The 19,025-nt window shown below is 37.9% G+C and overlaps 1 protein-coding gene across 12 annotated transcripts in view; it reads left to right on the top strand.

Moving 5' to 3' along the window:
• POSTN (periostin) overlaps positions 1-19,025 on the top strand; it is a 78,488-nt gene that overhangs the window by 30,217 nt on the left and 29,246 nt on the right. For all 12 annotated transcript variants that reach the window (XM_077484170.1, XM_077484172.1, XM_077484168.1 and 9 more), the window contains exons 4-12: positions 111-268; positions 439-603; positions 3,483-3,629; positions 6,552-6,693; positions 7,199-7,411; positions 11,197-11,331; positions 11,917-12,065; positions 13,236-13,372; positions 17,148-17,278. In XM_077484170.1, the coding sequence (XP_077340296.1) occupies positions 111-268; positions 439-603; positions 3,483-3,629; positions 6,552-6,693; positions 7,199-7,411; positions 11,197-11,331; positions 11,917-12,065; positions 13,236-13,372; positions 17,148-17,278 (1,377 nt within the window). The remainder of the gene's footprint in view (positions 1-110; positions 269-438; positions 604-3,482; positions 3,630-6,551; positions 6,694-7,198; positions 7,412-11,196; positions 11,332-11,916; positions 12,066-13,235; positions 13,373-17,147; positions 17,279-19,025) is intronic.

Genomic DNA, 19,025 nt, shown 5'->3' with positions numbered 1-19,025 from the left:
TTTCTATGACAGTAAGACTAGTTGCAAGTGAATGAAGATGCACATGTATTTTTAGGTGACCACATTATAAAATTGAACATACACTGTATTTCCTTTTTTTAAATTGCCAGTTGCACCTATTGACAACGTGTATGGAACTCTTGGAATTGTGGGAGCTAAGACAACACAAGAGTACTCTGAAACCTCTGAATTGAAGAAGGAAATTGAAGGAGTTGGCTCCTTTACTTTCTTTGCACCTAGTAACGATGCATGGGACCTGCTGGATCCTGTAAGTAGATTTGATTATTTTTTATATGTTTTATTCAGTTAATCAATATATAAAAGGATAAGCTCAGTGAATCATTGCACAATAGTTCATTTAATTCAAATAATGTAAATACTTGCATGCCGTTGTAAATGTAGTGTAACCTAACATTATCTTATGATATAATATTATAGGAAATCCGTGCATCACTTCTGAGCAATGTGAATATTGAGCTGCTGAATGCTCTGCATTATCATATGCTGGATAGAAGAATGCTTACCAAGGATCTTAAAAATGGAATGTCTGTGATATCTATGTTCAATAAGCAACCTCTCCAGATAAACCATTACACTAATGGGGTAAGACTTTCACTTCAACACATTCCATTTTAAGGCAGTAAATAAACTACTGTTGAGTCCAGTGTATCTGAACACATGACCTACTTTTGCTACCCCCTCCCTCTTCACTTACCACACTCAGGTGATGTTGAAAGAACTTTAATCTACTTTAAAGTGCAGGTATTTTTTAACCGGGTTCCCGACCGGCTCACGCAGATATACTGCAAAACAATGGCTCTCCTAGGTGAAATCCTGTATGGGTATGTCCTTCCCTTTTTCGGCCATCAGCGGACCTTTTTTTCGGCCACAATCCCTGTGCTGTCAGAGGAGAGGAGACATGTTGTTTGTTCCTAATAAGTCCCTACTAAGTATGAACAGCAATATGTCTCCTCTCCTACTCAGTCCTATCCCCGTACAGTTAGAACACACTGAGGGAACACATGTTTAACCCCTTGATCACCCCTAATGTTAACACCAGCGATAATTTCTTTTTATCGCTGTATAAAAGTCAATGGTCCCAAAAATGTGTCAAAACTATCCGATCTGTCTGTCGCATTGTTGCAGTACCGCTAAAAATCGGGAGATTGCCCCCATTACTAGTATAAACAATTAAAATAATAAAAATGCCATAAATCTTTCCCATAGTTTTATCTTTCTCATGGTTTTATCTTTATCTTTCCCTATAACTTTTGTGCAAACCAATCAATATACGCTCATTGCGATTTTTTTTTTTTTTTTACCAAAAATATGTAGAAGGATATATTTGATATATTTGATGAATAGATTTTTTTTTTTTATTTGGGGGATATTTATTATAGCAAAAAGTAAAAAGATATTGTTTTTTTCTTCAAACTTGTCGGTCTTTTTTTTATTTATAGCTCAAAAAATAAAAACCACATAGGTTATCAAATACCACCAAAAGAAAGCTATATTTGTGGGAAACAAAGGACGCAAATTTATTTTAGGTGCAGCATTACATAAGCACACAATTGTCAGTTAAAGCGACACAGTGCCAAACTGTAAAAAGTGCTCTGGTCAGGAAGGGGGTAAAATCTTCTGGGGCTGAAATGGTTAAAATGAGAAGCCATTGAAATAAACTGACATCTGTGCCCCATTGGGGAGATTTCCCTTTACTTACTGTCCCAAAGCCAAAACAGTAAGTGAGAGGAAATTCCTGCAAAGTAAGATAATCCCTTGGGGACCCCCAGGTTGCTATAACTACTGTAGTGTCTGCATTGGAAGATTTCCACTTTATTAATTGTCTGAGGACAACACAAAATTTGGGATTTTACTTTCACTTTCATTGATAACAGTAAACAGAGCAAGTAGAGAAATGGGGGGTCACAGACAGCAATAAAAGCTGGCAGGTGTTCTAATCCCTCTCCACTGTATCCAAAACAAATAAAAACAAGTTTTGCCTTTAGTTGTGCTTGAAATTAAAAGGCATTTATTTGTTTCTTTGCAAAATGGTTAATGTGGCTTCCCATCAAAATGGAATGTCCATTGTAAATACAAAAATAAAATTTTACCAAAACATAATTTAAAAAAAATACTTATGGCCCAGCTTCTAAGTCTCTTGGGAAGTGCTGGTGACATCATCGTGCCCAACTGCTGACTCCTTTTCAAGCGCTTGAAATCCCAATGTGCTGCAACCTATTGGTGAATATATTCTCACGGGATTTTGAGCATCCAACTCAAAATCTGAGGAGGCCTGGTGATGTCACCATCTTAAATTATTGATCAATTAAACATAAAGGTTCTACATTTTGCAAACTACTACTTAGTGTGCTTTATTTACAGCAACTGATCCCTTTACCAGTGTATTTATTCTTCCTGCATACAGTATACAGTGTTCCCTTTGTGCGTAACATATTTTGTATAACCACAAGATTATTTTTTTTTTCTAGCTCTAGACAGAGCAGAAAGAGTTAGAAATCTATCATTAGAGAGATTCCCCGCTTTAGGTCACCAAGAGTAAAAGAGGAAGTCTTCCATAAATGAGGGTAAATTACATATAGTTATGTTAGTTACATTGTTAGGTTGAAAAAAGACACAGTCCATTAAGTTAAACCAGAGGAAGACATTTAAATAAATAGAAAAAAAAGTACATCTACAGAGCCCTCAGCCCACTGTTCATCCAAAGACAAAACACTCAAAAAATGCAGTCTAACAGGGAAAAAATCCGTTCTGATTTCTGTCTATTCCCTGAATCAACAATCTACATTGCCATTACTTAATAAATTATCATTAATATTATTTTACAGAATTTATATTGCACCAATAGTTTACGCAGCATTTTACAAGATAAATGGAGACAGAATAATTATAATACAATTCAAGACAAGAAGGATAGGAGGACCCTGCTCATTAGTCTAAATATCATTAACACCTTTGACCATTGTACAGGTGTCCTCATTTGGATATTTCCTCTCCACTCCTGTTCTAGTGATAACAATTCAATTTCAGGTTTCCCATCACTTAATGTGCTGGTGACAACAGAAGACAGGACAGAAAGTAAGACTTAATATCCCCAGTGGGTACAAAGTCAGCAATACAAATAATAAGGTTTCTACAGGCAAAAAAAGTAGGCTTCTTGCACATAAAGGCTACAATTGTTTATTAATATTATATTAAAAGTTATATTTATGTTAGCATATATACAACATGTGCTTATGACTCCAGACATCCCTATACACCATACTAAATGTTTAGTTCTACCACCTCAGCTTGAAATTTTAAATTTTTTGAAGAAAATGTGGATGACTAATCTGTGAACTAAGGCATGGCTACACATTTTGATATGGAATATATTTATTGAAAATTAAACTCTTTTACCTGAATCCTTACATATTTTATCAATCAATATAATGTATCCTGTATGTTTTTTGGACATTCTGCAGATTGTCACTGTGAACTGTGCAAGAATTATTCATGGTAACCAGATAGCTACAAACGGTGTTGTTCATGTAATTGACCGTGTTGTCACAGCTGTTGGAAACACCATTGAGGACTATATTGATGCTGAGGATGATCTGTCATCTCTTAGAGTAAGTATCTTTTTGGACATGTATAATTTACTGCATAACTATATATATTATGCTCGTTGTTACAACACAAATATTTTTATTCACCTTTTATGTGATCATGAAATCGACAACGTCTAGAAAGCTCAATATTCATCAGCTCATTAATAATGTGTGTCTCCAGTTATCATGCTTTAGCAATATATTTGTAACATGCAATCCCAATGTCTGTCCCCATAACAATGCAATGTTTTAGCTATTGTATTGGTGGTATTTCATGCAGAGGATATAAGGAAGGATTTAGGTGCCATACTACCCAACATAAAAAGTGATTGTAAATGATCACCTTGTAAAACAACACATTCAGGTATTCAATGCAATGTTTTAGCTATTGTATTGGTGGTATTTCATGTAGAGGATATAAGGAAGGATTTAGGTGCCATACTACCCAACATAAAAAGTGATTGTAAATGATCATCTTGTAAAACAACCCATTCAGTTAAAAATAGAAACAAAACATAAAACATTATATTAGTGTATAGATATTTTTAAAAAATCCCTTTTTTATAAGTGATCGCATTCCCTCTGTTTTCAGCTGCATAAAAGCTGGGGGAGGAGAAGCAGCAACACACTGAGCTTCCCAGTGAATGGCTTTGCAATTGGGGCATGGCAGGACAATTCTGATCATTGAAGGAGAGCATACTTAGTCCACAGCATAGCTACAGAACTGGACATGGTGTGCTCTCCTGCTTATTGTGGTCAGTTTTCAATGGGAAAGCAGAGGCTTCACACAAAGGAAGCAATACAATAAGAACATGATACTTTCTCATATAAGTTTATGGTACAGCATGCACATATCAGGAATATGAAGTGTTGCTTTAATAACAATTCAACTTCTAGGCTGTAGTTTAATAGCAAACATTATTTAACCACTTGAGATCCGCGCTATAGTCAATTGACGGCTACAGCGCGGATCTCCTTTTCCGGGACTACGTCTATTGACGTCGTCCCGTGTACGAGCGGCCTGCGCGCGCCCTGAGGGGCGCGCGCGGCGCGCTCTGTGATCGGCGAGTCCATGAGACTCGCCTGATCACCGATCCGAGCAAGGGGTCGATCCCGACCCCTTATCACGTGATCAGCTGTCAGCCAATGACAGCTGATCAGGTGACATAACGGAGCCGGTAATCGGCTAGTATTCCTCCTCGCGCTAAAAGCGCGAGGAGAAAAAAAAAAGCTGATCACCGGCGGCCGTGATCGGGACATTAGTCCCGATCACGGCCAGCAATGCAAGCACCCACCTGCCCCCTGCCAGTGCCCACCTGCCCCCTGCAGTGCCACCCTAATAAAAAGTAAGTGCCCCCATCAGTGCCACCCAGCAGTGCCCATGGTGCCACCCAGCAGTGCCCACAGTGCCACCCAGCAGTGCCCACAGTGCCACCCAGCAGTGCCACCCACAGTGCCACCCACAGTGCAACCCACAGTGCCCACAATCTGCCTCAAAGGTGCTGCACCCCAGTGCCGCCCATCAGTGCCCAGCAGTGCCGCCCATCAATGCCCAGCAGTGCCGCCCATCAGTGCCCAGCAGTGCCACCTATCAGAGCCACCTATCAGTGCCACCTATCAGTGCCCATCAGTCCCATCTATCAGTGGTACCTATCAGTGCCCATCCGTGCCACCCATCCGTGCCACCCATCCGTGCCATCTTATCTGTGCCCATCTTTGCCCATCAGTGCCGCCTTATCTGTGCCCATCGGTGTCGCCTTATCTGTGCCTATTAGTGCCGCCTTAACTATGCCTATCAGTGCCCACCAGTGCAGCCTATCAGTGCCCACCAATGCAGCCTATCAGTGCCCACCAATGCAGCCCATCAGTGCCCACCAATGCAGCCTATCAGTGCCGCCTAATCAGCGCACTTCAATGACCCGTTTGCAAAGTTTTATAACAAACTATTAAAACATGATTTTTTTTTTTTTGCATCTTTTTTTGTTTGTTTAGCAAAAAATAAAACTCCGAGCTGTAACTAAATACCACCAAAAGAAAGCTCTATTTGTGGGAAAAAAATGATAAAAATTTCATTTGGGTACAGTGTTGTATGACCGCGCAATTGTCATTCAAAGTGCATCAGCGCTGAAAGCTGAAAATTGGTCTGGGACTGAGGGGGGTTTAAGTGCCCAGTAAGCAAGTGGTTAAAGCTGAGCACTAGTTAACAGCTAAATATTCCAGTAAAATATACACAGGGTTGTTTTACTTGCAAAAGGATTTGTATTTCTGCCATCCAGTCCTGAGATTTACAAAGACTTGTCAGACAGCAGAGTCAGATTGGCTCACCTTCTTGCCTGTGATTGGATAGCAAAGGGACAGTTAAAGCGACAGTAATGGGTTGTCTTTCTGTCCACTCTACCCTCTATTTCTATCTGAAGGTTCCTTACCAGCTTAAATTCACTACAACAAAGTAATTAGCCCCTAGTGCAACCCCTATCTTGCAGTTTTAACCCTATGCCGTAGATTGCAAGAGGCTAAAACCCAATTTGAATTTGGATATCCATACTAGTTGTATTTGCAGTTGTAGTAGTGTTGTACTGATATAATGTAATGTATTACAATATTAATGCACCAAAATAAAAAAATTTTTAAAACAATAATGCCAAATAATTATTTTTATAGGGTTTCAACTTGAAAATATATCTTACTAGATTCAGGTCTATGTACTTCACTGACAACTGTTTCCAAGAAACAGCCAACAGAACCATGATGACTTGTCTCATTTGCCTTGTTAGATAGGGTTCAGAAGATATTCAGGGGGAGAGGATCCATGCTAGCTGTACCATAGAGATTGCCTGCAGGGGAACAGTTGCATATTTTTTAAGAAGCAGCTAAACTGGCAAAAAAATGCATCTAGAAAAATAAATGAGAAGAAGAAACTATAATGTTCTATTTGAATTTTAGGCTGCTACTATTGCTTCAGATCTTATGGAGAAGCTTGGAAAACCTGGTCAATACACTTTGTTCGCTCCTACCGATGAAGCTTTCGAGAAGCTTCCACGAGATGTTCTGGAAAGGATTATGTCTGACAAAAAGGCAGCTGAAGGTATGTTGTATATTCCAGCTGTGTTTATGTCATTCACGATGACACATGTTTAGCCTTCTTATCTGTGGACAGACTATCTACATACATAAATAAATATCATAACCTTACTTTATAAGGGCATTTCACAGAATATAATAAAAACACATTGCAACCATTAAAAGAAATTACCCATCCAAATTTCCACAAGCAGGAAAAATTTAGTAAACGCAAGGAATGGAATATGTCATATGAAACAGGCCCCAGGAAAAGAAAAGTTAATTCACCCAAGCAGTTGATAAACACAAACAGAGGATATTTTTAAAGTGATGATCAAAATAATCTGTGCATTTATTAGAAAACGAATTGCCATTTAATACATTTATAGGCCCTTTAGGAGTGTACAGTGTTATCATTATATTACTGCAGGTATAGATATTTCTACTATAGTATGGATGGACATTGCTACATCTCTTACATTACAAATATGATCCCTGAAGTTTATGAAGGTCTTCTGTACTCCTTTTAGCCTTGGTGAAGTATCACATTCTGGACACCGCCCAGTGTTCTGAGGCCATCATGGGAGGAGCAGTTCATGATACCTTGGAAGGAAGTCCACTGCAGATTGGATGTGATGGAGACAGTTTGACTGTAAATGGCAAGAAACTGGTCAACAGGAAGGATATAGTTACAAGCAATGGCGTCATTCACTTGATTGATGAGGTTCTCATTCCTGACTCCGGTGAGTAGTTGACTTTTGCTGGATATCAACGTGTTTAAGATAGAATAGTTAAACATTGGCAGTGCTAACCCGTAAGAGCCACTGGTGTATGTTGTTTACCTCCCACCCTGCACAGCCAGGCTCATGAATCTTCCATTCATTTCAAAGACAAGAAGCAGTCATTGCAGCTACTGTATTTTTGTTTTGTTTTTTATTTAGGGGATTTCAACTTGGATGGGGAAGGGTTAATATGGGATGCCCATTTGATCAACAGAACACTTCAGGAACTCAACCTATATATATCCAGTATATACACACTCCTTTCTTCTACCTCCAGCACACAATTGCTTGTAGAACTACAATTCCCAGAATCAGCTAGCACTTTGGTTTTTATCCAACACTGACTCAGTCAGATCATTGTACATGCCCTTTGCAGGCAGGGACCGCGGATCCCTTTTTGTGTAGCAAAAAGAGAGTTTTTTGGTGCTAGCTGTCCTTCTCTGTGCCTACTGCTCCCAGTACCACCGCTTCAGACACTGCCAGCCCACCTGGCTGCAGCTGCCCCTTTCACTATCCCCTCTGGCTACTGCTCCACAGTCCTCCCAGACTCCGTGCACCCAGCCCTTTCAGGCATGCCACTCAGTCTTATGACTGCAACACTCACCAGTACACGTGGCTGTTTCCCTCCCTGGAGATTTGCCTTGCTCCTGTGCCTTCTGGTCAGGATCCATCCATGGGTCATGAGAAGGAGTCCTTTCCCCACCTTAGCCCAGGCCTGAGTTCACCCCCCACCCCCAGACTGATGAGCTACTCTCAAAGGCCTTGACAGCCCAACATTCCATCTCCATCTTTCAACTGAACTCCACACTGCCACTATTGGGCTGACTATTCAAGGTGACCTACCCCCTACCATCCCTTCTGCTGGGGATTGGTCAAGGCCCACAGAATACTCCACCAAGCTCCTTCTAGACTCCTAACTGCTTCTTGAACCTTCTCCATGTTTCCTGCATGCAGAGGGGAGTTACCAGAGAAGCTGCTGCTGAGTCATCCAGGCTACCTAAGTCACTAACCTGACCCAGAAAAACACACAGGCTTGGCTGCCAGCCAAGCCTGAAAATGTACCTACACAAACACAACAGAAAGTCTATCACTAGCACTCTAGCCAGGGGGTGCTACACATATTATGAAACCTGAAAAGATTTAGAATGGTGATGGTCTAAATATACCCTGAATTTACAAAATTGTGTTTAATACTGACTTAATGAGCTGTCTGCAGGCTTTAGACTTAGTTAGGGACATGAGATCAGGACAATCCCAATTTTTCATGAATAGTTATGATCAATTTCCTTATATTTTTTAAGTTTATAAGTATTATTTTATCTTTTGCACACTTTTGCACACAACCTTTATTTAATAATGTATAGCATGCTGAACACATAGCACTTTAATAGTAAGTTCAGCACTGCTGCTTTCAAACAGACACTGTTAAAGTGTATCTAAAGACAAACTTATTTTTTTAAATGAAACCCGGCCGAACTTATAAACACAGATGAAATACTACATGATAGCTATTTTACCTGCCAGTGTAATTGTACTTGTACAATTACAGGTCGCCTCCCGACCTTGTGACTGAACAGTGAAAAGGGAAACAGTACACTGTTCTGCTAATCTCTGTGTTACTCTAGTCTTTCCTCCCATTAGCATGCTTCTTGCACTCATTGGCTTCTAGTGATGCTTCTTTCTCTCCTATACAAGGTGAACTTCAAGTACTTCAATAATGATTACAGCACAGCATTAATGTTTGTCTTATTTTATCTGCTTGGAATTCAGCTTTAACTCTGGACAGTGTATGGAATTGTTAAAGCATACAGATAGAGACAGAGAGGGAGGGAGAGGGATAGAGAAAGAAGCACACATCAATGACAATACAAACCTAACAAGGGTTTAAACACTTCCAAACCTTATTTAACATGTTTTAGATATACTTTAATCCACTGGGTAAAGGAATGACATCTTACTAGCAGAGGGTGAAGAGTGTGTCATCCTTTTGAGTCATTTGGACCTATTTTAGCACAGTGGCTGTAAGGTAAAATCTCCCTAGAAGATGTATTGAGCTTCTAATGCTTGCTGCAATTTATAAATAGTTGATATTCAAAAGAATTATTCATATTCACCTGACTAATGCCCTGTACACACGGTCGGAAATTCCTATGGAAAAGGTCCGATCAGATTCTATTGTTGGAAAATCCGATCGTGTGTGGGCTCTATCAGACTTTTTACATCGTAAATTCAGACGGAAAAAAATTTGAGAGCAGTATCTCAAATTTCCCGACAAAAAAATCAGATTGGACTTTTTCCGATCGTTTGTAGAGAATTTCGATTGAACAAAGTGCCACACATGCTCAGATCAAATTACGAGACCAAAGCTATTGGCTACTAGCCTGAACGTAGTCTCATTGTAACGAACAAACGACATCACGTTCCGAACGATCGGATTTTCCGTCAACTTTGTCCGACCACGTGTATGCAACACCAGTTTCGGACAAAATCCATCAGAAAAAATCCGACGGATTTTGTGGTCGGAATGTCCGACTATGTACAAGGCATACGCCCAAATATAAGAAGTAACATTTTTATTATTAAACATAATAAGTAAATGAATATAAAAGTTTTAAAAAGGCAATACATTTTGTGTAGTGTTGTGGGTTTAACTGGAAAATCTCAACCTGAGATACTTATGATTACCTCTTGAACTCATGGTTGGATAAAGGAATAAAGTGGTTTTAAGCCTCTGAAATGAAAAGTGTACAAAGCATATCCTTCTATAGATGTACTTGCCTTGATCCAAATTGCCATTTATGACTTCTATGGGCTCTGTCTTACCTCTGCTATCTGCATGAGTAATTTCTGACAGTCTATGCCATCAGCAGATAATCCCAGGAGACAGCACCCCCTCCAAAACACAAGCAGAAGCAGGTTGATTGATAACTTGATGACTTGAGATGTGCATGTTTCCCTATGGGACTCTGTAGAGGGAGGTGCGTCCATTTCCTCCACCCCAGTCTCATATTACACTCAACGTCCTGCTCTATGCTCCTTCTGGAGCTCAGAAATGCTATGTGAAATGTGTGGTTTCGGAAGAGAGGTTTTGCAGATAAATAGGAATAACTTATGTAAGAGGATTTGTTTAATCTCTGTGTATCACCTGAGGCTAGTCACGTAAGTGGGTATACTGTATGTGAGGCTTTACAACAACTTTAAGTCAATGCCTGAAGCAAATACCTGGGAAGCCCCCACCTCCTTTCTACACAATTGGTGCTGTTTGTTTTTCTCACTTTGATGGCAGTATGAAGAGTTTAATTGATCTGTAGCACATGCTAGTTGTATATGTGCATCTCAACAATAAACATACCACATAACATAAAAAAGTCTGTGTGTTTGACATTAACCAATACTATTAAGCAAATTCTTTTGCACCACTTATTCATGTTCAGACACTTTATAAGTGTATTTCACTCCTGTTTCAGACTTCCCAACGTTTCTTAGATTATCATCAAAGACTTAGCATTGTAATGGGTCCATCAGTGCCAGTGACACTGAAGAAGATCTTGTGTTTTTACATGCCAGCAAATAACCGTAAAATATATCTCTAAATAATGTTTCAATTTCATGTTTTCTTTTTCCCATATTTACTACATGAAGCGTTTTCTATTGCATTCGTTAATACAAAATGTATTTAATATTATTGCATGAAATCATCAAATTTATTTCTTTTACATCTAATTTTTCTTTCTTCACATACTCAGCTAAGCAAGTCTTAGAATTGGCAGGAAGCCAACAGACCACTTTCACTGACCTCATGGCCCAAATGGGACTGGCAGCCTCTCTAAAACCCGATTCAGAATTTACTCTTCTGGCACCATTAAATGATGCTTTCTCTGGTAAGCAATATGTATATGTTTAATAGAATTTGTAGGATTTCATGCATATTTCTTTTTTACTGTTGTATGTATTTATTCATATTGAGAACCAAGCAGAGAAACTTAAAAAAAACAAAAAAACCTTGTAGGAGACAATATTAACTAAATCGGGAAAGCAGAACTGCAGCAAATATACTGTTTCTTACCACCAGAGTTCCTTATAGATATATAATGTTGAGGAGCATGCCAACCAACTGGTGACTTTAGGTGTACGTGTAACCAGGCTATAGAAATTCAAGTATTTACATATACTAAACCCAATGTTCTTTAAAATAAATAATGATAAGTGAATAGGCAATGGTTTGATTTGTGGACAATTTGTGAATCATACTCTAAATTCAGTGTTGCCATATTTTGAACTGCGGTCTATATCTTGTTATTCAATTCTAGCCATTTGTATGGCTAATAGACAAGTTATGGGGAACATGTGCTGATGCCAAAATTAGAAAAAAAATACTGAATCATACATACAGTCACTAAAAGATTATATTTAGTGGAAGTATGAATAGTTTTGTAAAATTAAAACTTTATTTGTCTAATTTATAGAGGAAACAATGAGAATGGATCAACGTCTCCTTAAACTAATTCTGCAAAATCACGTCATCAAGCAAAAGTTTGTTCTTAATAACCTTTACAATGGTCAGGTCTTGGAAACCCTTGGTGGAAAGACTCTGAGAGTGTTTGTGTACCGCACGGTAAGTTTAATGACCTATTTAAAAAATGTTTGCGACTGTGTATTAAAATATGTTTTTAATAAACTTTCTATGCACATCATCAGCTTTGCTAAATATATCAATTCTTGACATGATTTTGGCTTCTTAGTAACAGGCAGTAGTTACGATGCCTGATATTTACCAAAGTGTATGAGACAATTTTGCTATGTATTTGCTATCCCCTGTACCTGCCACCCAGGATAGCTAACGTATTTATCAACGCATAACACACGCCAACGTATTTCACGCACCCCAAAAGGAGGGAAGTTTAAGGAAAAAACTTAAATTTTAAATGCCCATCAATGCAGCCTTATCTGTGTCCATCTGCAGCCTTGCCCAGTGTCCATCTGCAGCCTTGCCCATGTGCCCATCTGCAGCCATTCCTAAGTGTCCATCTGCAGCCTTGTCCAAAATTGCAGCATGATCTTTTAAATTATTGTGCCGCTGAGATAGACAGAGCCAGGTGTCTTTTGTATTCAGCTCCTCTTGGCTCGTCTCGCAGTCCTGCCCAGTCCCGCCCTTGGCCCGGCTCCTATGATGGAGACAAAACACCGGTCCAATGGCGGGACGTAAAAGCTAGGAGGCAGGACTGGGCTTGACTGCGAGTGGATCCATGCTGAACCAAGCCTAGCCGAGTACACAGTACACATGGCTCTGTATATTTAGACGGCGCCCTCCTTACCCTCCGAAGCAGAGGTTCGGCATATAACATGCACCCACGATTTTCCCCTGATTTTAAAGTGTTATACGCCGATAAATCTGGTAATTAAGACAGATTTGCACAGGTCAGTAACAAATTTATCACTGAAGATAAGACAGACTTTCACTCCAAACAGATACAAAAATAAGAAGTGGTCAGGAGCAGATTTTATTTAGTGCCAGTGCTACTGTGGATCAGTAGAGAGAGGAATTTATAAATGAAGTTGAACTCTATTGTAAATCTGTCATATCATTTTTATTGCTGATACTGTTTATTGCTGCCCTGCTATGCAAACAGAATTGATTACTGTTCCCCATACTGATATCCAATAGGTAAACATGGGATCTGCACCTATCAACTTTATACTCCACTTTCAGTTGTGCTAACATTCCCCATTAGTATTTGTGAAGTGCACATCAAAGTTTCTTAAACACTGTTGTTTCAAACATTAGGCTGTATGCATTGAAAACTCCTGCATGCTTCGTGGAAGCAAAGAAGGAAGAAATGGTGCCATTCACAACTTCAAAGAAATCATAAAGCCTGCTGAGAAATCGTTTTTTGACATCTTGAGCCTTGACAGGCGTTTCAGGTAGAGTTCTAACTTGCAGAGAAAACATGTTAGATTGCCAATGTGGTTTTAAATGTAATTAATGATGCTCTTTATAACTTTAAGAGTTAATTTACTAAAGGCAAATGGGCTATTCATTTTGAATGGGGGTTTTATGTGGAATTTTCTCTTAGTTTAGTGAATATGGTGAATATGGTGAAGCTCTGCTGACTTCCATCATCCAATCCAAGCAATATAAAAAAAAAAATATATGTTTTCCTTGCATGTGAATTTGTTCTTTGTAAAGTACATACAATAATTCATTAATCTAAAGGAACATTTATTTAACAGCCGGAATTTGCTTTTAGTAAATCAGTCCAAATATTTTCATCTTATCATAGACTTTGATGTCTTGGTGTACTTTTATTTGCTGTGGGTTATGTAGTATTTTCTTCTACTGCTCTTGCTGCCACCAGGATATTACAGATGTGCAGACTTCTTACAATGACTACTAATATCAAATAATAATAGGGCTATCCAGTCTTAGGCCCCGCTGACATCAGTGCAATTTGTCATGCAATTTGACAGTTCCAAATCACATGACAAGTCACACCCCATTGCCAGCAGTGTAACCATTCATATCCCTGCCACTCATATCGCAGCAATTATAAAAAAAGGTTCATGCACTACTTTTCACCAATTTCATTGTGACTTACATAGACTTCTGTTAAACTAAGTTGCAAGCTGCAGTGAAATCAACAGTGCAAATTGCACTAATGTTGCAAAATGCAGTAATGCTTTGAAATCACGCTGAAGTATTGTGATTTCAAAGCCACACCAGTGTGAACCAGGGCTTAGAGTAAACCTGACCATTGCTACTGTAGCGTAAAAAACATAGTTTGAAGTTATTTTAAGTTTGAAGTGATATTAAAGTAGTTTTTTTCATAAACCAGATACTAATAAATTTTGCATTCTTTTGTATTTTTTTTTTCATAAATTTTCTCCTCTGAGTTTACTTTTGAATATTTCCTCAAGCTGTGCTGCATTAATCTCAGCAGTGTGTGCACTCCAGCTTGAATCTACAACTGCATATGCAGCTATTCAGAATGCAGCACACATAGACAGCATGAAAGGGCAACAGAGCAAACGCCTAGCCTCTTTTCCTTCTCCACATTGGAGTATGACAGCTGCTGTGACACTCTTTTGTGTGCAGCTCTCTAAATGGCTGCACATACAGGTAAAATTTTAAGCAGGATCTCACATGTTGAGAAGACTTCTACAGGACTCCTGGCAGCACAGGGGGCATTATTAGAAAAAGAATGTGGCAACGTGGCCAGGGGACAGTTTCAAAGGTCAAAGGAGGAAAAAAAATGCATGTAGATTATGTTATGTATCTGATTTATGAAAAAAAAAAAGACTCTAATTGTACTTTATGCTTTGAAACCACTAGCTGTAGGAAAAGAGCATGTGGTATTTTTCCTGCAGTAGTAGTGGTCAGACTACTTGCTATTGGGGTGGTTATGATTGTAACTTCCTGATTAATGACTAAATTTGTGGTTAGCTCTGCTTACATATTTACATAGTTAGTCAGGTTGTAAAAAAGACTCCCCACTGAGTTCAACCAAAAGCCAAAAAATAAATACACTTAAACTAAAAACATGTATCTTTAGAAACCTAAACCTGTAGTTTATTGAGAGAAAGGCAAAAAAAACCTTAGAAAGCATGGTTTAATTTGCTACAATAGGGGAAAACATCCTTCCTAATGTCCTAAGGTGATGTATTTTTGATTTATATATACCCTCAAATTGGTCTGTTCCAGAGGGAGAACAAGTTATTCATTAAATTAAGACCCATGTGGCCTGTCCAAGGATAGTATTTGCATATTATCTAATTTTCAGCCTCCATTATGTTCATAGCATAACAAAGAACCATGGGGTGGCTAGAAGGTCACTAGATTTGGGGTACTCTGGAGAACAGCTGTACCCCAATAAATTTAGTAACCATCGAATGAAAGATACTTTCTTGTAGACCCAGTATTGATCAGTGGAATTAGGTGCATAGACTCCATTAAGTTCATAGTGTAACTATAAGGTCACTAGATTTTAAGTGGAGATCAGTTGTATTCCAATAAATAAACTAATTCTGATCTGTGTTTAGCCCTTCTGGTTTAACAGAAGCCAACCATTAGATTAGCTTCCGTTGAACAGTCATGCTGGAAAACCTTCCTTCGATCAGTGGCTTGCAGCCAATTTGATCAGCGTATTCAGACAGTAGAGGAGTCCCCACTGTCTGAATACAATAGCACAGAGGGGTAGATTCCTGTATCCACATCTCTTGTGTGGATTCCGGAATTGGTTAGATTTTTTTTGTTTCGCTGGTTGACAGAAAAAAAAAATTAACTGTATATACCCAGCTTTAGTGCTTACTTTTTATTGATGCTTAAAAAGTATTCCATGCACTGGATATCCATTACCTGATGACAACGGAAAATAACACATCTCTTTTTTACACAATTCTATGAGTTTTAAAGTGCTGCAGAAGCAGTGTTCATACAAGCTATGCATTTATAGGCATTGACTAACAATCATGCTTATAGCCACCATGAACAGCAATGGATTCTTGACTATCCACAGTTCATAATAAGACTTCACCAAACAGCAAATGTAGCTATTTGTAGCTAATGTAGGTATTTTGCAGCCACATCACTGCATACATGTATCAAACAAATACAATAGGAGCTGGTTGTTATAAGACAGATATGGAAGAAATTACTTTATACTCAAAATATATTCATTATGTCTGTATGAGCTCATGTGCTGGAAATTCAAACATCTAATTTAGATTTGCTGATTGAGCAGTTTTCATCAATTATTTCTGCAGCACAGGTTTATGAAACTTTTCATAAACCGCTATGAACCATTTGACATGTAGCTAGTAAGCCATTTATGAAAGCTGACTTCATTTTGGTTTGGCAGACCTTTATTAGAAGACTTTGGTTTGTGGTTTGTACAGTAATTTTAACATTTCTTTTAGATTACAGTATACCACAATGATCCCATTTATTCTACACAGTGTTACTTGGATTGATCATGCGTAAAAAAAATAATGTTATGTTGCTGGAGATGAAAATACCTGCAGAGAAACTCTATTTTAAGCAAGGCTTTTATTATTAGGGAAAATATCCTAAATTCATTTTAAGATTAAATGTTTTATTTTGCAATGCATATCTATAAAAATGAACTAAAATTGATTCTTAGGCAGCTTTTTTCTATTCCACTCAACCTCTTTGTCATAACTCAGGAAACAGGGGACACAATATATTGTTTATAAAGTTCTGTGAAATATTCTTAACTAATAGAAAAACCAAACAGAAAAGACATATTTAAAAAAAAACTACAATGGGCAATGAAGCTAGGCAAACAGCAATGAGAAAGGCAAAGTATAGTGTTAGATTCCTGCTGACTACTTGATATTTAACTCTCATTGGTTGCTAATTATTTCCTTATTAGATGAATGTACTGTATATATATATATTTTTTTAATTGCAGCTGACAATGCAGTGATAATACAGTTTTGACATTGCAATACACGGATATTATTGACAATAATTTATTATTTTTTATATTATTGACAAAGAACTAATATGGCATATGGCCACTTGACTGTGAACCATCCAACAATTCTTGCTTTTTGTCAGTACTCGTGCTCTTTAAGGTCTTTCCAGAATTTAGTGTCTGCCTTATGATGATGTTTATTATATTATTATTCATTTGAACAGTTTTCACATGTAACCTTCTCTTTATGTTTCTGCTGATAGCATTTTCCTAGACCTGATCCAACATGCAGATCTAAAAGAACTATTATCAGGATCTGGGGCCTGGACCCTCCTCATCCCTACTAATGATGCCTTCAAAGATCTTAGCAGCAGCGATATTGAATTTCTGAAAAGTAGGTTTGGTTTGGTTGAGTTTCCTAAACCTGTCCTAAAGGGCCACTGAGGGGTCTTAATTTTCAGAGTTACAGGCACTTTCATTGCTGTGCTAATTAGAAACAGTTCAAAATATGTAATTATAATCATTCCACCTGTAATTCTTTGAAAGCATAAGGAAACATGACCTAATAATGGTACTTTGATGACTGGTCTAAGAAAGCTTGATTTAGCGTATGTAATTTAATTACCATTTAAATTACGTTGAATACTTTACTTGGCTGTTTTTGAAAACAGTTGAGAAGAGGGTTTAGCCAACCTTTGCACCTAACCCGATCAATACTTGATTACTCTATTCACTTGAGCATGACAATGAACTCATATAACTATCCCACATTCTCAATTCGCCTTTTTGGGAATATAAGTGAGTCAGAACCTATATATAAGTGAGTCAGAACCTATTGACCAGCAGCACAGCACTTGTGGTGGAGGATCCCCCTCTTTTTTGTATTTCCATGATGTAACGGAGAGTACCTTTACATTTGCATAACATTTTGTTAACATTTTTACAACAAAAACTAGCATAATTTGGGGGGGGGGGGGACGTATTATATTAAAACTACACACAGTGGATTGGTGAAATTGACAGTAGATTTTTGAAAATAAACTATCACTAACTTAAAAAAATGCAGGCAACAGCACAGAAAAATCTTCAAGTACTTCTTCCTTTCCAAAAACATTTATTTTATTGACTTCCACTGTACTTTTTGCAATTTGCTTTCTTTAAATAAAGTACATTTCCTAGCACATCCCTCACCTTCATTGGATATCATAGCCCTCTTCTGGTCTGGGAGTATCTAATGTCTCTCTGGGCTGTTACAGCTCCTTCAGCTCCTTTACTCTTCCCATCACTTCACTATGTAGCCTTTTATATGTAGATACTGGGAGTAGTGTGAATGGGAATGACAGCTACTGGGACTGATAGTATTACACCCAGATTGTGGCCCCCAGCAGAAGTCTCAGTGCTTTTAGGGAAGTAATTGCAGGTAAATAACATGCCTACAATATTTCAAATGAACATAACATCTTAAGGAGAGATTGTTGTTGTAATGAATGAGCTGATGACAGGGTATTTTTAAGACGTTCACTCGTCTCTGTAAGGAAACTCAAGCTTTTAACACTTTTCAAATGTGCTGTATTGAGAAACATCTACACTTTTAAAGGATTAACAAATTTTCATTTATTTCCCATAACAAAAATGTGTATACTGTGAATATAAATTATATTTAACTTTTCAATGGGGATAAGGGCAGCCTATTATTTTGTGTTACCCATTAGTCACTTGAAGCTTTATAGTTACTTATTTATTTTTTTATTAACCAGAGACTGCCTTCAGTGTGCGCAAAATAAAAAAAATAGCTTTCAGAAAAAGTTTATCTAAGTAATTAGCAATGCTGTTAAACATTTTTCACTCAACAGCTAGACAAAACAATATGAAACTATGTATTAAAGGGTAACTCCACTTTTGTGGGGAAAACAATTTGAAAAAAAAATATATAGCATAAACAGTACAATTGCTACACAAGCTATATTGTAATTAAGTATTACTAAAATTACCTTTCCTTTCAATCTGCAGCATTGTAATTTTCTGTAAAATTCAATACAGTTTGGCAAACTGGAGGCATTCTATATACCATTGGTGTGTGAAAAAAGAAAAACCTGAAATGTAATTTCCTGCTTTTATGATTGTTTCACTGATTTTTCCAG

Source organism: Lithobates pipiens, unplaced genomic scaffold (genome assembly GCF_037356315.1).
Source record: "Lithobates pipiens isolate NorthernLeopardFrog02 unplaced genomic scaffold, aLitPip1_a1.2 Scaffold_16, whole genome shotgun sequence".
NCBI lineage: Eukaryota > Metazoa > Chordata > Amphibia > Anura > Ranidae > Lithobates > Lithobates pipiens.
Note: the sequence above shows the minus strand (reverse complement) of the source record. Positions and strands in the feature narration are given on the sequence as shown.